This window comes from Sapajus apella, unplaced genomic scaffold (genome assembly GCF_009761245.1).
Source record: "Sapajus apella isolate SASKATOON/1434 unplaced genomic scaffold, GSC_monkey_1.0 scaffold23, whole genome shotgun sequence".
Classification (NCBI taxonomy): Eukaryota; Metazoa; Chordata; class Mammalia; order Primates; family Cebidae; genus Sapajus; species Sapajus apella.
The window spans coordinates 27,549,256-27,565,562 of record NW_022436963.1 but is presented as its reverse complement, the minus strand read 5'-3'; the positions used below and the strand labels follow the sequence as shown (position 1 = coordinate 27,565,562).

Genomic DNA, 16,307 nt, shown 5'->3' with positions numbered 1-16,307 from the left:
ATTAATAATATAATTAATATGTCAGAGTAAAATATTTAAGAAAATAGTACGTGGTATTTCAAACTACATTTTATAAACAACTTCAACACCCTTAACATCATTCAGAACGGTTCCATTGTTCCTAGGATAAACAGTGAAATATAAATCTTGGCCTATTAATAGTTACATGGCCAGATCCCTGCCTATCTCTCCACCTTCAACTCATACCAGTCTATCAGTTGCCCTTGTCTTCCCTCTGCTTTCGACATAATATATTTGATCTTCATAGTAACCCCAGGTGAAATGGGTCATATTGACACATCCATCTTAACCATAAATTAACACCTGTACACATGTCATACTATTGTTTGCAGATTAGGCTTGGATATAGAGGGCTTCTTATAACTGGCTCTAAATTAGATTTCAGTCTCAACCTAGAACATCAGTCATATCTGAACCCTAGCCTTCTGCATTTCAGTTCTTAGGTCTTGTCCTTTGCTCACCTCCTCACACTTTCTTTATTACTTGAAGATTGTTCACACATCTGCATTTACTCTTAGTGTTCTTCCGACTTGTGCTTTCTCCACCCATTTTCCCTGTCTAGAACACAAACTAACATTTCAAGGTTCAATGCAAGTCCTGTTCCCTTTCAAAGGCTTCACTTGCCTTTCTTCCAATTCAGACAAACAAACTTCATTACTTCTCACTTTGAGCTCCGCTCTGTTTTAATTTCACCTCTTCCACTTCCCTTGTTGTTTTGAGACAGTGCAGTACGTGGTAGGAGCATGGACTCTTCACTCTGACTGTCTGGATTTGAAATTAGACTCTGCCACATACTGTGTGTGATTTTAGGCAGGCTAGTTCATTCTTACATGCCTCAATCTGCTCATCTGAAAGTGAAGATTGTGATACTCTCAGAGGGTTATTGTGAGGATCAATGGAGTTAATTTACATAAAGAGTTTGGAACAATGCCTGCCACATAATATTTTGTAAGTGTTAGCAATTTCCCCTGTTTTCCTTTTCTTCCTATTTTTAATTGTACTAAAGGCTTCACCTGTCTCCTCTGTGAAGACAGGAAGTAGCTGTTTCTTATCTACCATTTAATCTTTAGGACCTAGTGTAGTACTTGATGCATGTAAATTAGGTGTTCTCCAGTTGCTTGGAGGATGAATAAATGAAGGGTCAATTAGGAGGCTCCAGCCCAGCTGCCTTTCCTTCTGCAATAATGGAACACACTTATTTGAAATGTTAGCTGTGATTAAATATTAAATAGTGCAGGATGGATCAAAAAGTCCCATTCATGACTATCATAATGTTTATCTTTTATCTTTTATCTTTTATGTTTATCATAAATGTTTATCTTTTCTTTTCACTGATAGAGTTATATAAGGGCCTTTAAAAAATACAGCTGAGTGATATCATGAGTTTCTTTCAAAACACCTATCTCATTTTCTCAAGGATGACATTTTAAACAGCAATGACAGATGCAATGTTCTCTCACACAAGTACAGAGTAATTCATTAACATACATACGAAAGGGAGAAGTCTACATTCAACCTTTACCATCAAAATCTTTGAGAAATAAAAGAAATTCAAAGCAGCTACAAGTGATTTTAGAAGTCAAACTAGTTTTCATCTAGAATGCCAGGATGATAACAGAAGCCTTTGGTGACTAGACACCTGCTAAATTTGTTTTAGGGTATAGTTTTGGTTGGGGAAGAAAGAGATAATTAAATTAGAATCTGCCTGAGTGTTTGAAAGGACAGATTATATGACAGCAGCTGAGAGACATTTGTAATCAAATAATTCAAAATATACTTTAGCTAAGTCCAGAAAGTGAATGCCTTTTCTAAGTTGCATAGCTGGTTAAATACATACTTGATTTAGGAGCATATTTCACAACAGGTAGTTTTTATACACAGGCCACATTTCAGTATGGTTTCATGTTGAGACGATTCATGATAAAGCAGAGTGTTATAGTCTGTGTCTAAAATAAACTCAAAGTGTGTTTTTGGATTACTGATTACCAGGATAAAAGTGAAAAACAAAAGCCATCAATTACCTAGAGGTACCACACTGCAGTGTCTCTGCCATGGACAGGGTAGATTCTGAAAGGCTGTTCATAAGGCTGTTTGTTCTGAAGGTCAAAGTGACACTATTCAATGGACTGCCAACCGACAGGAAGCAAAGGAATTGATACATTTTTATTTTGATGCATAGCTTGTTCTTATCTATGGGAGTCGGGGTCTGGATCCATTTTTTCTATCAATAAGTAGATCGACTATCTCATCTTGTGTTTAATCTCTTGTTTTACACTGGATTCCTTAGAAGCAGGGCCTGAGGCAAGGATTCAAGTGCATGTAATTTATTGAGAGGATTCTCTTAGGAAAAAGGCAGGGAAGGAAGAAGGAAACAGCAAGTGAAGAAGCTAATTAAGAAGGTGTAGAAGTTGTTGTGTAATTGCAGCCTGATCTCATGCAGAGGTTTGGGGCATGAATGCAAAAAGGGACATCTGTGGGTATTAATAGCCAGAGGTTGGCACATCACTTGCAAAAGTGGATGTGGACAAGGAAGCATCACATATACTATCAGGCTTGCCCGCACCATTCTGTCCTGCAGAGATGGTTTATTATTTAGACAATTACTGTGCCAGCAAATGAAATGCAGTAAGAAGGCCCACATGAGCTGTGTGGGCAGTGTTTGAGAAGGACTCAGTACTATGACATGAAGTGCATGAGTTTTCAAGTCTGAAGTCTTCTTTTTCTATATATAAGTTCCAACTTTTCTCTAACAACATACTTTAAGAAAGCCCTAATCTCAGTGAGCCTCAGTCTTCTTATCTATAAAATGGGACAATGATAGCAACTGCCTCCTATAGCTGCTGTCCAATTCAAGTGAAATAACATATGTCAAAGCACATGCATTATATTTGACATGAAAACAAAAAAATGCATTATATTTGACATGAAAACAAGACACTAGAGAAAGTTTTAAAATGTAAACTAGAAGAGTTTTCTATAAGAAACGAAAATGATTTGAAATATATGGACGTTTGTCCAAGTTGAGAGAGGTAATAATAATAAAAGGAAGAATTAGAGCTGTCATTTCCCTAGTGTCCATAATGGATCAGGGATTTGATGTTAATTTTCTCAGTTAATCCTTGTCCTATGTGGTTGATACTGCTGTATTCTCGTTGTGTAGATTTCTTAACAGAGTCTTAATGCTGTTAAGAAATGACCTAATTTCATACTACTAGACATCTGACAAAAAGAGAATTTGAACTCATACCTCTGTGTTTCACAAAATCTCAGCATTTAACTGCTGTGGTTATCCTATGAAAGGCCCTTTCTATCAAAATAGATAGTTAAAAATTTATGAAGGAGGTGGTGAGGAACTACAATTAAGTTGAAGATACAGGTCATGCACTTTAGGAACTTTCCATTTGGTTGGGGACTTGTATTTATACCCTTTACTCTTTCTGTTTCCACACTCTAGCACATGTGTCTCTGGAAGCAATAAGTATTTTAGACATGACGACCTGACACCATGCCTAGGGCAGAAGAGGCAGAATGTGGTGGTTCTTGTTTTTGCAAGCTCTTAGAGCCTAAGATCCTTTAGCTTTGCAGAAGAAAGATTAGTTAATAGATATAGACCATTTTACTTTATGCATTAATAGTAATAGAAATGCTCTTAAAGATCAACAGTCATACACCTTCGGCCCCAAAACAAAAAATTTTATGATAAGACGGGAAAGTCAACAAGGACAGAAGAATTGATTTCTTCCATTTAGCCAGATGAAAGCATACAATTTCTTCTTAACTGAGAATTTTTTCTTATTTGGCATAGAGAAAATAAGTTTTAACTAGAGAAACTTCTAGTTGCGAGAATTATTTAAAGCAGAAAAAAAAGATATGATATAAAAATGTAGGACATTTTAAAACATATTTTTCTTAAAATGTACAGAACAAAGAAGAAATATGTTTATATAAAAGAGTGCATTAATTCGAGATGTTGGCATTCAGCTGTTTTCAAGAGTAGATAGATTCATAACTCTAGAGAAACTCAAGGATATAGCAAATAAGTATGCTATGTGGAGCTTTCTTTACCAATGAGTCAAATTTATAATTATGGAATCTGATTCATATCAGGTGTATATTGTAGGGTCATCTCCTATCCAAGCAGGAGAAATAATTACTGTGGCAGAATCATTCAAAGTTTGGAACAATTCTTTATTTCTATAACATAAGTTTCTATGTTATTTTGTTCCCTATTATTTTTCCAGGTGATGATCTTAGCTGAAATGAAGAAATCAAGTGTTATAAATATCTTTATCCTATGTCTCAAAGTAGTCACTGGCCGTTTTCCATTTTCTACTTAGGTTAATAAACTTCTACATTCACTTCTTACTTCGATAGATACAAATACATTCAGACACAATTAGCAATGTATTTATGTGTATATATCTGTATATATGTATATGTGTGTGCATGTGTGTATGTGTGTGTAGTGTGTGTAAAATTAGAAGCAAGGCCATCCCCCAAATGGTCAACATAAAGAGAATTGTGTGTAGACCAAGGGATCTCTGGTGTAGAATAACGTCTGGAACACAAGACTTGAAATGAGAAACAGACCCAGTTATTAATTTATGTATCTACTGATGACTGAAGTAGTTTCACAAGGTGAGTTTTGGGCGTGTATTTGTTAATAAAATTTCAGAACAATTAGTTTTTCAAAGTAACAAATAGCATAGACATTTCCATGAGCCCTGCAGGTGCAGCAGCTCACTTTTTGGCTCCTGGAAGGATCCTCTGGGAAATAATGGTTGGTGCAAAGGGAGGAAAGCAAACCTTCTACTTTATTCACATCAACAGATATAATTACTGTCAAACAAGGCTTTTGCAGAATTGAATATGAAACATTTCAATCCCTAGAAACACTATATATAAAGGATATTAGAGGCAGTATGTCTATTGTTCATCTGCTAATGTCCCCAAATGTCACCAAGGTAATTACTTGGATGACATTTATGTGATGCAGCTGGACATTGTTACAGTTAATATAAAGCCTGCCTTTGGCAACCACTTTATTTCCACCTACATCAAACTGTGAGTGCATGATCGCTTTTCTTGGGAGAACACCTACCTCCCCCAAATGACATCTCTGCCCTCAGCTTTTTCTCCCTGTACTGCTCTGAACATTAATATCCAATGCAAAAGAAAAAGAAAAATAATACTATATTATTTATCTTTATGTTAAAATTTAAGTCTGGAACTTTTAGAAATGTTTCTAAAAATAATTCGCAAAATATAATAACATTGATCTTTCCTCTGCTTTTTTTTTCTTTTTTAGAAACAGGTTTTTATCATACCCAGGAATCTAGATTCATATAATGAGCATTGTCAAAATCCCATAACGTCATATTCATTCTCAATTATATGATCAGCAAAGCTAGATTTTAAAGTATGTTTATCAGAAGAAGAGTATATTTTCAGAGACACAGATTACAAATTTTACCCCAAACTCACATGCAAATTGGAGCTTCGCCTTCCGACTCAGAATTGTCCCCAGAAGATTGGTGGCCAGGCACTGGTACGTGCCAATATCTTGATCTGTGTGGGGGCTACTGATTGTAAGACTGCCCCCTTCCAACCTGTAGTGATAACTCATGGTGAAATCAATGTCTGTGCCATTTTGCTTCCACCTTCAAGAGAAAAACATAAAATTATGCTTATAATATATAGAGTCAATCACTCTCTGTCTTAAACAACATGTAGTTCTAATTCCTGCAGCTATAAAAAACAAAACATGATTACATGTGGAGATAATCCTACCAGTTTTATCAAAGGTAACTGTCTTGGTGAGCTGGGTGATATCAGTAACTAGATTATTTGAAAGATGTACTTTTTGTATGCTACATTCACCCAAATGTATGCAAAGAGGAAACAGAACTCTCAACGTCAGAAATAAAAATTAGACAGTCAGTCAATAATACTGGCCAACCTATTCCTTTAGCGACTTTTCAAATAACATATACCTTACCTGAACATCCACAATGGATAGGGCAAAATTGAATGTCAAAATTATTTAATGACAGGAATTCAAGAAGCATACATTACAAATGGCAAGAATAATTTTACAATGCCAATTCAAGGCTGATAACAAAATACTAATAACCTGACTACTTTAGAACATGATTGCCTCTGTTGGTATGTTACTTGGAAGACTAATCATGTTGAAAATATTTCAATGGTACTTGCAAATGCCAAATTAAAATTGTACTTTAGCAAAACAAATGCTGTTTGAGAAGTTTTTATTTTAAGAAGCAAAAAGTCTCTTGGCTTAGCTATTAGTCAACAATTTTTTAGTGCATAAATTAACTAGCTGAAGGGTCTTGGAGTTATATTTACTTTCAAAGAATCATAATTAGTTTTCGAAATCTCATTTGGTCATTTTTAAGACAAATGAAAACCTGATAATTATCTCTAACCAGACTCACTTTTCCTACCCTGATACTCCCAACTCCATCAAAATCTCCAAATATTTGGAAGCATGAATCTTACATATCTAAAGAGATGCATTCCTAGGACACAGGCTATGTATAGTCACATAGACCATTTTTTTTTAAACAGACACTTAAAAATATTGAATAATGACAACTAGTTGTACATGTAGAAAAATACCTTTTCTCACTCATTGCTAGTGTCATGGCTGAGGTCTCTAAAATGAAAGGCAGATTAATAAGAGAAAAAGATATAATTTTATCTAATATAAGTTCTCCATGACATGAAAGCCTTCAGAAAAAAAAAAAAAAAAAAAAGAATTCTAAAAAACAGGAAATCCCTTGTGTTTTTATGCTAGTTTTGATGAAGAGCAGAAGTATAATTGTAAAAACAGGGTATGATCTAATGGTAATAAACTGGCGGGAAGTTAGCAAGGCATTTGTTCCAATTCTTTCTGGTTTCTCTGTGTCTTTAAGGAAGAAAACTATGTTTCTTTCCTCTGGGTACAGAAAGGATAACTCTGGAATAAAGCTTTTATGACCTGCTTCAGAGAAGAAGAGTGAAGAGAAGGTGAGAATGATCTTCCTGTTTCTGCTATTTTCTCAAATGCCAAGGCGCCATATTTTGAGATGGTGTGACCTGAACCCCATCATAGTCATCTAAGAATACAAGTGAATGATCTTTTCCTACGAAATACAGCCAATTTCCAAACCATGTTTTTTAGGGTTTATACCAGCTTAGCTATGATTCTCCCCTTTACACAAAAATCATATTAAAAATATTTTGGTGGGAGTGTTTTTTTAATGACATTTTACAGAATTAATTCAAAGAGGTTGGGTGCAGGGGCTCATGCCTGTAATCCCAGCACTTTGGGTGGCCGAAGTGGGGAGATAGCTGGAAGCCAGGAGTTTAGGACCAGCCTGGGCAACATGGTGAAACCCATTTCTAGTAAAAATACAGAATTAATTCAAATGTCATTGACTTCTTCAGATGCATTTTCAAACATCCCATGGGGATAATCTGGCAAATGCCTACCAATGTAGAAAAGAAATACAAACTTAGGTGATCCTCTAAGCTATTAAAGATGTGATGTGATGGATCAGATATCAAGTCAATCAAAAGTTTTGAACCAACTTTGTTAACTTTTAAATTATTTAGCCATTTCCTGCACACCTGAAAGTTGAAAGACATCAGTCAAATAGTGCATTTCATTTGCTTAGATTTTCTTCCATCTTTTTTTTCTAGAGGCATTTGTAAAGGCTGTTTCTTGTTTTCAATATTAGGGTAAAAAAAAAGTAAAAAACAAAATAAAACGCTTCAAAACTTCTCTTTCTTTAGGCCTTTCTCAAGACACCAATATTCTCCTTGCCAGCACTCTAATATAGTTTTTGATAATGTGCTTACAGGGTATGATCTTTAGACGTCCATGTTTGCTATCATTTTCAAAGCAAAGGATATACCATACTTAGTTTGCCAGCTCTTTTTAATTTTGGAATCAATCACTGAAATAACTGCTGTCATCATTACATGCTCCTAATTAAGCTCAGTAATTGTTTTTCAACACAAATTCAAAGTTGTTGGCTTAGCTGCAGCAAATGAATTTTTCACAGTATCCCCATAATCATTCTGATCACTATGGTACAATGATTATTAAACTGCTCATATAGATCAAGGGTTCAACTCCTGGTGAGGGCTTTGTCCTAATTAATATGTGTAAATCAATGGAGAAACAGTATTAATGAATTCAAATAATTGTCATGCACACATTTCTGATAGAATTGCATACTGACGAGTGTTTTCCTATGATGCAACCTAGAGAATATATTTTAAATGATTACTTTTAGAATCTGAATTAATATCATATTAGTCCCAGAAAACATAATGGATTTGAACTAAAATCTTGACACTTTGTTGGGAAACATCCTTCACTTTTAAGTAGTTCAGTCCTGCCTCAAGAATAATGGCTGAGCCAGGCTCAGTGGCTCATGCTTGTAATCCCAGCACTTTAAGAGGCCCAGGCAGGAGGATTATCTGAGGTCAGGAGTTCAAGACCAGCCTGGCCAGCATGGTGAAACCCTGTTTCTACTAAAAAAGATACAGAAATTAGTGGGGTGTGGTGGCACATGCCTGTAATCCCAGCTACTCCAGAGGCTGAGGTAGGAGAATTGCTTGAGCCCAGGAGATAGAGGTTACACTGAACCAAGAACACACCACCGCACTCCAGCCTGGCTGACAGAGTGAGACTCAATCTCCAAAAAAAAAAAAAAGAATAAGGCCCGTAGGCTGTATTTGTTGGCCGTCCTTCCGTAATGCCGTGTGCAAGTGCGAGTGTGCGTGTATTTGTGTTTGCCTGCATGCGTGTGCACTTGTGTGTGTTGTTGTTTTTCAAAACTGGGCTTTGCTTTAGAATTACTTGGTATATTTGTTGAAAGTATGCATTTCTTTTTTGAGTTTTATTTATTTTTAATTGACAAACAATGATTGCACATATTTATAGGAAAAATATGATGTTTCCATAAATGCATGCATTTTGTAATGATCAAATCAGAGTAATGAGCATATTCATTAACTCAAAAATCTATCATTTGTCTGTGGTGAGAGTATTCAAAACCTTCTCTTCTAGCTATTTTGAAATATACAATAATTATCGTTAACTATAGTCCCTCTACTGTATAAATGAGACTGGTAGCTTATTCATACTAATGATCACTTTGCACCCTTTGACCCAAGTGTCCCCTTTCTCTTCCTGTCCCTTCTTGACCTTCCCTGACCCAGCCTCTGGTAACCTCCATTCTACACTCTACTTCTATGAGTTGACTCTATGAAATCAACTTTTTTAGATTACGCATATGAGTGAGATCAGATGGTATTTGTCTCTCTCTGCCTGGCTTATTTCTGAGCCCATCCCCAGGCCTCTGACAGAGAACACCAAAATCTGAATTTTAAGTCTCTCTGGGTGATTGATGTACACTGAATATGACTCCATTACCCCTGTGGAAAGAGTCCTAGTCCCAACTTTAACATCCCTTGCTGCATATACTTGAACAAGGTCTCTGATTTCCCCAGAGGTCATTTCCACAAGTAATACAATATGTGCCAGAATGTATATTCTGCTTATCTCATAGGATTGTTAAGAGGATCAAGTGGGGGAAATGAATAAAAAGAACAGAAGGGCAGAGTGACTACTATTATCATTTTTCCTTAGAGGCCTAGAGCTTCTCCAGACTTAAGGTTGGGTTCATGACTAGGGTAGAGTAGACTCATTTACAGAAAGGGAGTCTCATCTGGTGACCAGGTAGAGAGAAGATGTGTCAGAAATCCTTTTTCTGATAGAGAGTATATCCCATATGGAAATAATTAATGTGTATGTTATTTCATGTTTCTAACTGAAATATATATGCTGAGATAGAACTAAGTTTATTGCTACATGATTTTCCTAGACTTTCCAGGTATAAGCAACGCTTCCAAAGCATCATCTTTGGGTAGCCCATTTTTCTTCCCTTTGCAGGGCTTCCTGACTGGACTTCATATTCTCATGTGTTATGTGGTCTTTGAAAGAACAAAGGGCAATCCTTTTTCATGGGAAAGCCTAAGCTATTTCAAAAGGATTGCTTTTAATGTTGCCCATTTTCCCTATGAGATTTCATTTGCTGTATGGAGTTTACTAAAAGAAATAAAATGTGTCTTAAAATCAAACCCTGCCTCATTTTATGAATAAGGAAGATAATACTAGGAGAGAAAACTGATTATTCCAAAGTCACAAATGGATTAATAGAGCTGTGGCTAGAAATAATAACTCTTAGTTCTAAGTCAAGGGTTCTTTTATATTGCTTTATACTGTACTCAAAAAACCTCAAGTAATGTTGGAATCTATGAATTATAAAGACTTTCCCTCTAAGACACACACATACACACACATAAACAATCTCAGGTGAATAAATTGTGAGGTTTATTTTAAAAAATAAAATTTAAGGTAGAAAGGGTCATATTAAAACTGAAATTTTACATTTTGTTGCAATGCACACTATCTGAAACACCTCTGTCCTTTGCTTTATTATCAATAATATTGGATCTGCATCTGACATTTAAGCAATAAAAAATTATTTCTCACTCTCTTTCCATAGTTTCTTGCCTATGAGTAAGTGGAAAAACAGGCATTGGGGCCTCCTGGAGGGTGAAGGATGGGAGAAGAGAGAGGATCGGGGAAAATAACTAATAGATACCAGGCTTAATATCTGGGTGATGAAATAATCTGTACAGCAAACTTCCATGTCACAGGTTTATCTACATAACAAACCTACATATGTATCCCTGAACTTAAAAGTTAAAAAAAAGAAAAAAAAAGAAATACACTGAACCAGGTTATGATGGTTGGAATTAAGTACCCAAATTACTTGTCTTTAGCTTTATCTTATATTCAGAAAACTTTAGTCTATCTTATATTCAGAAAGCTTTCAAAAATTTATAGGAGTTCTTATATTCTTCCTTTACTAACCACTAGGATCAAACTAATTAGCTCTCAAAAATAAAATTACTACTTTAAGTATTAGGTGATCTCAATAAATGTATTAATCAAATTTTCATATATTTAACCATATATTAAACTAATAAGACAGCTCATCATTTAAGAAAAACTAACAAATCAACAAACTCTGAAGTGAGTGACCCAAATTTGTAAAGTGAAGGATCTTCCTCTAACTGGTAAGTTGCATTGGTTTAGGTATGATAAAGACAAGGAAGCTTTAGCATGTGGAATGAGAAGACGTGGTTTTTCAGCTCTTTTGCTATAAAAAGAAGATGCTAAAGTTGGCTCAAAAAAATACAAAATAAGGTAGAATTGCCCTTAGCTTTGAAGTCATTTAGCTAATTAAGTGCATTTAAGTCACTTAACTAATTAATCTGGACAATTTTAGGATCTAAATAATTATGCACATCAACAGTGTATTTATACTGCAAAATAAAATTAGGCTAAACCAGCTTATTTTGCCAAAATGGACTGAAATTGTTACTTCGTGTGTGTGTGTGTCATTTCAACTTCACATCTAAAAATTAAGACTTAAAAAATGCTTCTAAAACCCAAAGCTACAAAAGTTTAATATTTATTTTCTTTGCCTGCCTTAACACTACATATGCAGTTTTTACCAACTCAATATCCTTATTATTTACCTATGTATATTTATGCATGTCTATATTTTCAAATTTGTAAATTCTACCCACAGTATGAATCAAACTCTGCCTTTGCTGCAACTTTGTAAATAAGAACAAAAACATTACTGATCCTTTCTCCCTATAATTCCACAAATAATATGTGAGAAACAAATAGTTTTTTTCTCTTCTTATTTGCCCAGAATAAAAATTCTCTTTCTGCCTTAGAGGGTACGTAGGTGTCTTCAACATATTTTTCTAAAATCAGTATTTTTGGGTGACATGACCCACCAGTGAAGTCACATAATTTTATCTGAAATAAATCTAGATATCCATCTTGATTCATTCTTTATAGAAGACATTTTCATAATCATTATATATGTAGCAACAGAGGCTGCGGTCCCACATTGAAGTAGGGGTGGGAGTGTAAAATGGGCCTGCATTTTAGTCTTTCCAATTGGGGAAAAAAATCTTTCTTTCATTTCTCTATTTTTTTTCTTTTCTTTTATCTTTCTTTCTTTTCTTCCCAGCTTCCTGTGTTATGTGCTTCCTGTCTTTCTCTCCTCTCTCTCCCCTTCCTCTCTTCTCTCTCTCTCAATTCTTACCATAATATGGCAATGTATGGCACCAATCTCAAGAATAAATGTTCTAAGCAGACCTAATCAGTAGGATGGAAACATAATTATTGTTATCTGGAGCTAGAGGGTAGGGGGATAATTATTGCCTGTAAAGTGTCATCAGGGAACACCTTGGGATACTAGAAATACGCATATCTTTATCTGAGGTATTGTCACATAACTGTACTCCCATAGGGAAATTCCTTGAGCTGGACACTATAAATTAAGACATTTTAAAACACACTTTATTTTGTGAATGTTTTGGTTCAGTGACAAAGAACAAAATACTGTGGTGCACAGAGGTAGGATTTTACCTATAATGAGGTGAAGGGTGACCATTAGCAGCACAATTCAGGATGATCTCAGATTTTGATAAATCCAAAGGAAAAATGACATCATGTGGCTCTTGAGTAAAAATAGGACGGCTCAAAAGACCATCACCTGGGGAAAAAAAAAGAATAAATCACATGAAAAAACATGGCCCTGTTTTGAATGCAAGTCTATAAGAAATATCAAGTCAATACACACATTTAAAATCATTTTATTTTAAAACAATATCAAACTCACAGAAAAAAATTATAAAATTGAAAAAATAATTTTTTCTCTTGTAAACCAATCCCCTATTACCCAAATAAATTAGTTTATATTTCCAACAAACAAAGGGCATAACCCCTTAAAACCCAACAATATCAAGAAGTTAACATTGATTCAGCACTAAGCATCTAAACTTCAAGTCCCATTTCCTATTTTTTCTAATAAAATACATTTTTGTAGCTTTGTTTTTGTTGCAGACATTGTCTCACTCTGTCACCCAAGCTAGAGTGCAGTAGTGTGATCATAGCTCACTGCAGCCTCTAACTCCCGGGCTCAAGTGATCCTCCCATCTCAGCCTCAGGGGATTTAAGCAATCTTCTGTGTCCTTATTATCAAAATAGATGCAACGTCTAGATCAGATGGTTGTTTTGTGATTTAATAATATACTGTTTATAAAATATGTCACATTGTACCTCATAACGAGTAAATATATAGTCATCAAATTATGACATTCATCATCACCATTATTACAGAGAAGGAAACTGAAACCCAGGAAGTTGAGTCATCTTTTCCAAATTTACCAACTGTCTTATGATACAGCAAGAAATTAAACTTCAGTTTCTTGATTCCCTCTCCATTGTTTTCACCATCCACTCAGATCTGCTACCATCTCCTTAGTCTTCTAAAATATTTGCAATTGGGTAAAATTAGTTATTTTATTAACCTCATCTTAAAATTATAATTTTGGTACTTTTTATCACTGACCTAGAAATGTAGACAGCTAGAGATTATAATTCTAGCCTTGTCAGTTACTGGCTCCCCAATGCTGGACAAGTTACTGTACCACCCTTGTTCTCTGATATCTCAGTTGTTAAAGGAGGATGCTATGTCTTATATCTTAGTGTTGCTGTAAATGATGATTGAGAAAGAGGATTGAAGATGATTTACTGACTTTTCTAACATCAATGCCTAATGAAATGTGTAAGACATTATAAATACAAATAACAAGCAAACATAAATTAATGATGTCTGAAAAAGAAAAGGAACATATTCTAATACTATTGATTCAAAATCACTTAAAGAAAAAAAACCTTTGGAGTAAAAACAGTCTGATCAGGCTCAGAGAGGTGAAGGAGTTCTTGATTTCCTAATGTTGTCCTCACACCCTATAGGATTTACTGGTGAAACAACAGCATTCTGAGAAATTTCCTTATAGCTTCCAAACGTGGAGATAAGCAGATTTGTATGTACACAGATGGAAGAGTCATCTTTTTCTTTTACCCCTTCCTGGCTGAAGAGCAATGAAAAGGACTTCTGATCAAAAAAAAAAAAAAAGGGTAGTGGGGAAACATGGATAGTAAAGCTGACTCTATTTAACAGACTAGTAACGTCATGCCTATGCACTCAGAGGTGAAACCTCTGAAGTCCACTAGAAAAGCAATACATCTCCCAATGAAATATAGCCTGATGCCTCTTCCAACAATAATCTTGTTGCAATTCATTAAAAAAGAAATCTCAGAATAGAGAGAAGGACCCAGGTACCCTAAAAAGGCTGAACTTTCCTTGGCCCCATCATTCTCTCAGGCTACAAAATGTGAGTACTCATGATATATGCCATCTCCAAACTGGAGCTAATAAGAAAAAAAACTGTTCCCAAATAAAATAAAAAGAGAGTTCAAAAAATATATTTCCCCATTATGTAAAAAGTGAATTTTCTATACACGGTTTCTCAAGCATGAACAGTAAGAAAAGAAATGGAATAGTAACTATGCAAATATACTGCAGCAATAAAATAGTAAAACATGGCATGACCAAGACAGACAAAATACCCAATCTAGAAGAAAATATAACTCCACAAAACCTAGGGAATTTCTCAAAACTGTTTTATGCTATAGATAAGAACATGAGTTTTTTAAAATAGCACAACAATGGCAATATGAAAAAAATGCATGGACAGTAGAACCAGATAAATTTGGAGACTGTGAACCTAAGGATACAAATTGTAACCCAGGCGGCATCAATAAATAACAAATAAATCAATTAGAATAGGCAAACAACAAAACAGAAACCCACTGAAAGTAACATTACTGCTCTAATATTTTGAGATGATTGTAATTATCTTACATAATTTGAAAAAAGCACAGATAATGAAACAATGAGGAGAAGGTAATGGATAAGAAACATAGATAAAGATGATTCAGCATAAAAATCCTTGATGTCACTGAGTTAGAGAATCAAACACATGTATCAGTAAATATCGTTAAGAAAAGTTACTATAAATGGAAAGAACATATTCCAGAAATATTTGAAAGAGTGAGTACTCAACACCAAAGCATTTGCTGACTAAGTGACTAATATTCAAAGAACATCAGGAGGAAGCTTCTTCAAGAAGACTGGGCAGAAATAGCAAATTAAGTAAAAGAGTGAAAGGATGGGAACTGTAATCCCTGCACTTTGAGAGACCAAGACAGAAGGATCACTTGAGGCCAAGAGTTTGAGAACAGCCTGGGTGCTATAGGAAGACCCTGTCTCTACCAAAAACAAAAAGAAACAAAAATTAGCTGGGCATGGTGGTGGGTGCTTGTAGTAGTAGCTACTTGGGAGACAAGGTGGGAAAATCCCTTAAGCCCAGGAGTTTGAGGCTGCAGTAAACTATGATTACACTGCTGTACTGTGCCCTGGGTGACAGAGTAAGACCCCATCACACACAAATACGCACACAGAGTGAAAGAAAAAACTAAAAATAAGCTGGGATTTTAAACAGTATCATTTTATACCAGAAGACAATGAAGAAAAGTCTACGAATATTCCAAATGAAAGGGTGATGTATTTTCACCAATGTATCTTTAAAGTATAATGGCATCCAACAGACACATTTGAACAATTAAAAAAACTAATATAAAAAAGCTAAAATGAAAAATAACATAGATGATTATTCTTAAAGAGATCACTTAACAATGAAATACATTCATTTAAATATTAATCAATATACAGATCTTGAAGGGGGAATAATGGGGAATGCAGGATACATTCAAACACAAAACTTACACTTAAGAACTCATTAGTTTTAGCTATAGAACAGAATATAAATGCCATAAGCTTGATAATATAAACAACAAAATAGAAAAATGAGGAGTGAGTGAGGGAATATAATTAGAAATGTATGACTGCTAATATCTTTCACAGCAAAACGTCTATAGATACATACATGTGTACATATATATGTACTATGGTATACAAAGGTACTCTGACCTCGTAGCATCTTTCATTGTATCTTTTAACCTTACAGAAATTATTTAGAAAAAAATTATTTGTTGTCTCAAATCATTCATTAGAAGTTCATACTATTCATCATTTTTACTTTGTTTTATGTTAAAGAAACATCTTAATTTTTTTTTAAATGAAGAAAACAGATGGGAAATAAATATGCTGAGATGGTAACTTAATTATTGATGGTGGGAATATTAATGACTTTTGTGTAGATCTCCATAAGATCTCTTTAAAATTTCCAACCCTGACCTCCTACACAAA

At 34.7% G+C, this 16,307-nt stretch overlaps 1 protein-coding gene across 3 annotated transcripts in view; it reads right to left on the bottom strand.

Annotated features, from left to right (window-relative positions):
• Positions 1–16,307, bottom strand: part of CNTN6 (contactin 6) — a 295,215-nt gene that overhangs the window by 155,003 nt on the left and 123,905 nt on the right. For all 3 annotated transcript variants that reach the window (XM_032290508.1, XM_032290509.1, XM_032290507.1), the window contains exons 3-4: positions 12,557–12,683; positions 5,506–5,681 (exon numbers count right to left, since the gene is read on the bottom strand). In XM_032290508.1, the coding sequence (XP_032146399.1) occupies positions 5,506–5,681; positions 12,557–12,683 (303 nt within the window). The remainder of the gene's footprint in view (positions 1–5,505; positions 5,682–12,556; positions 12,684–16,307) is intronic.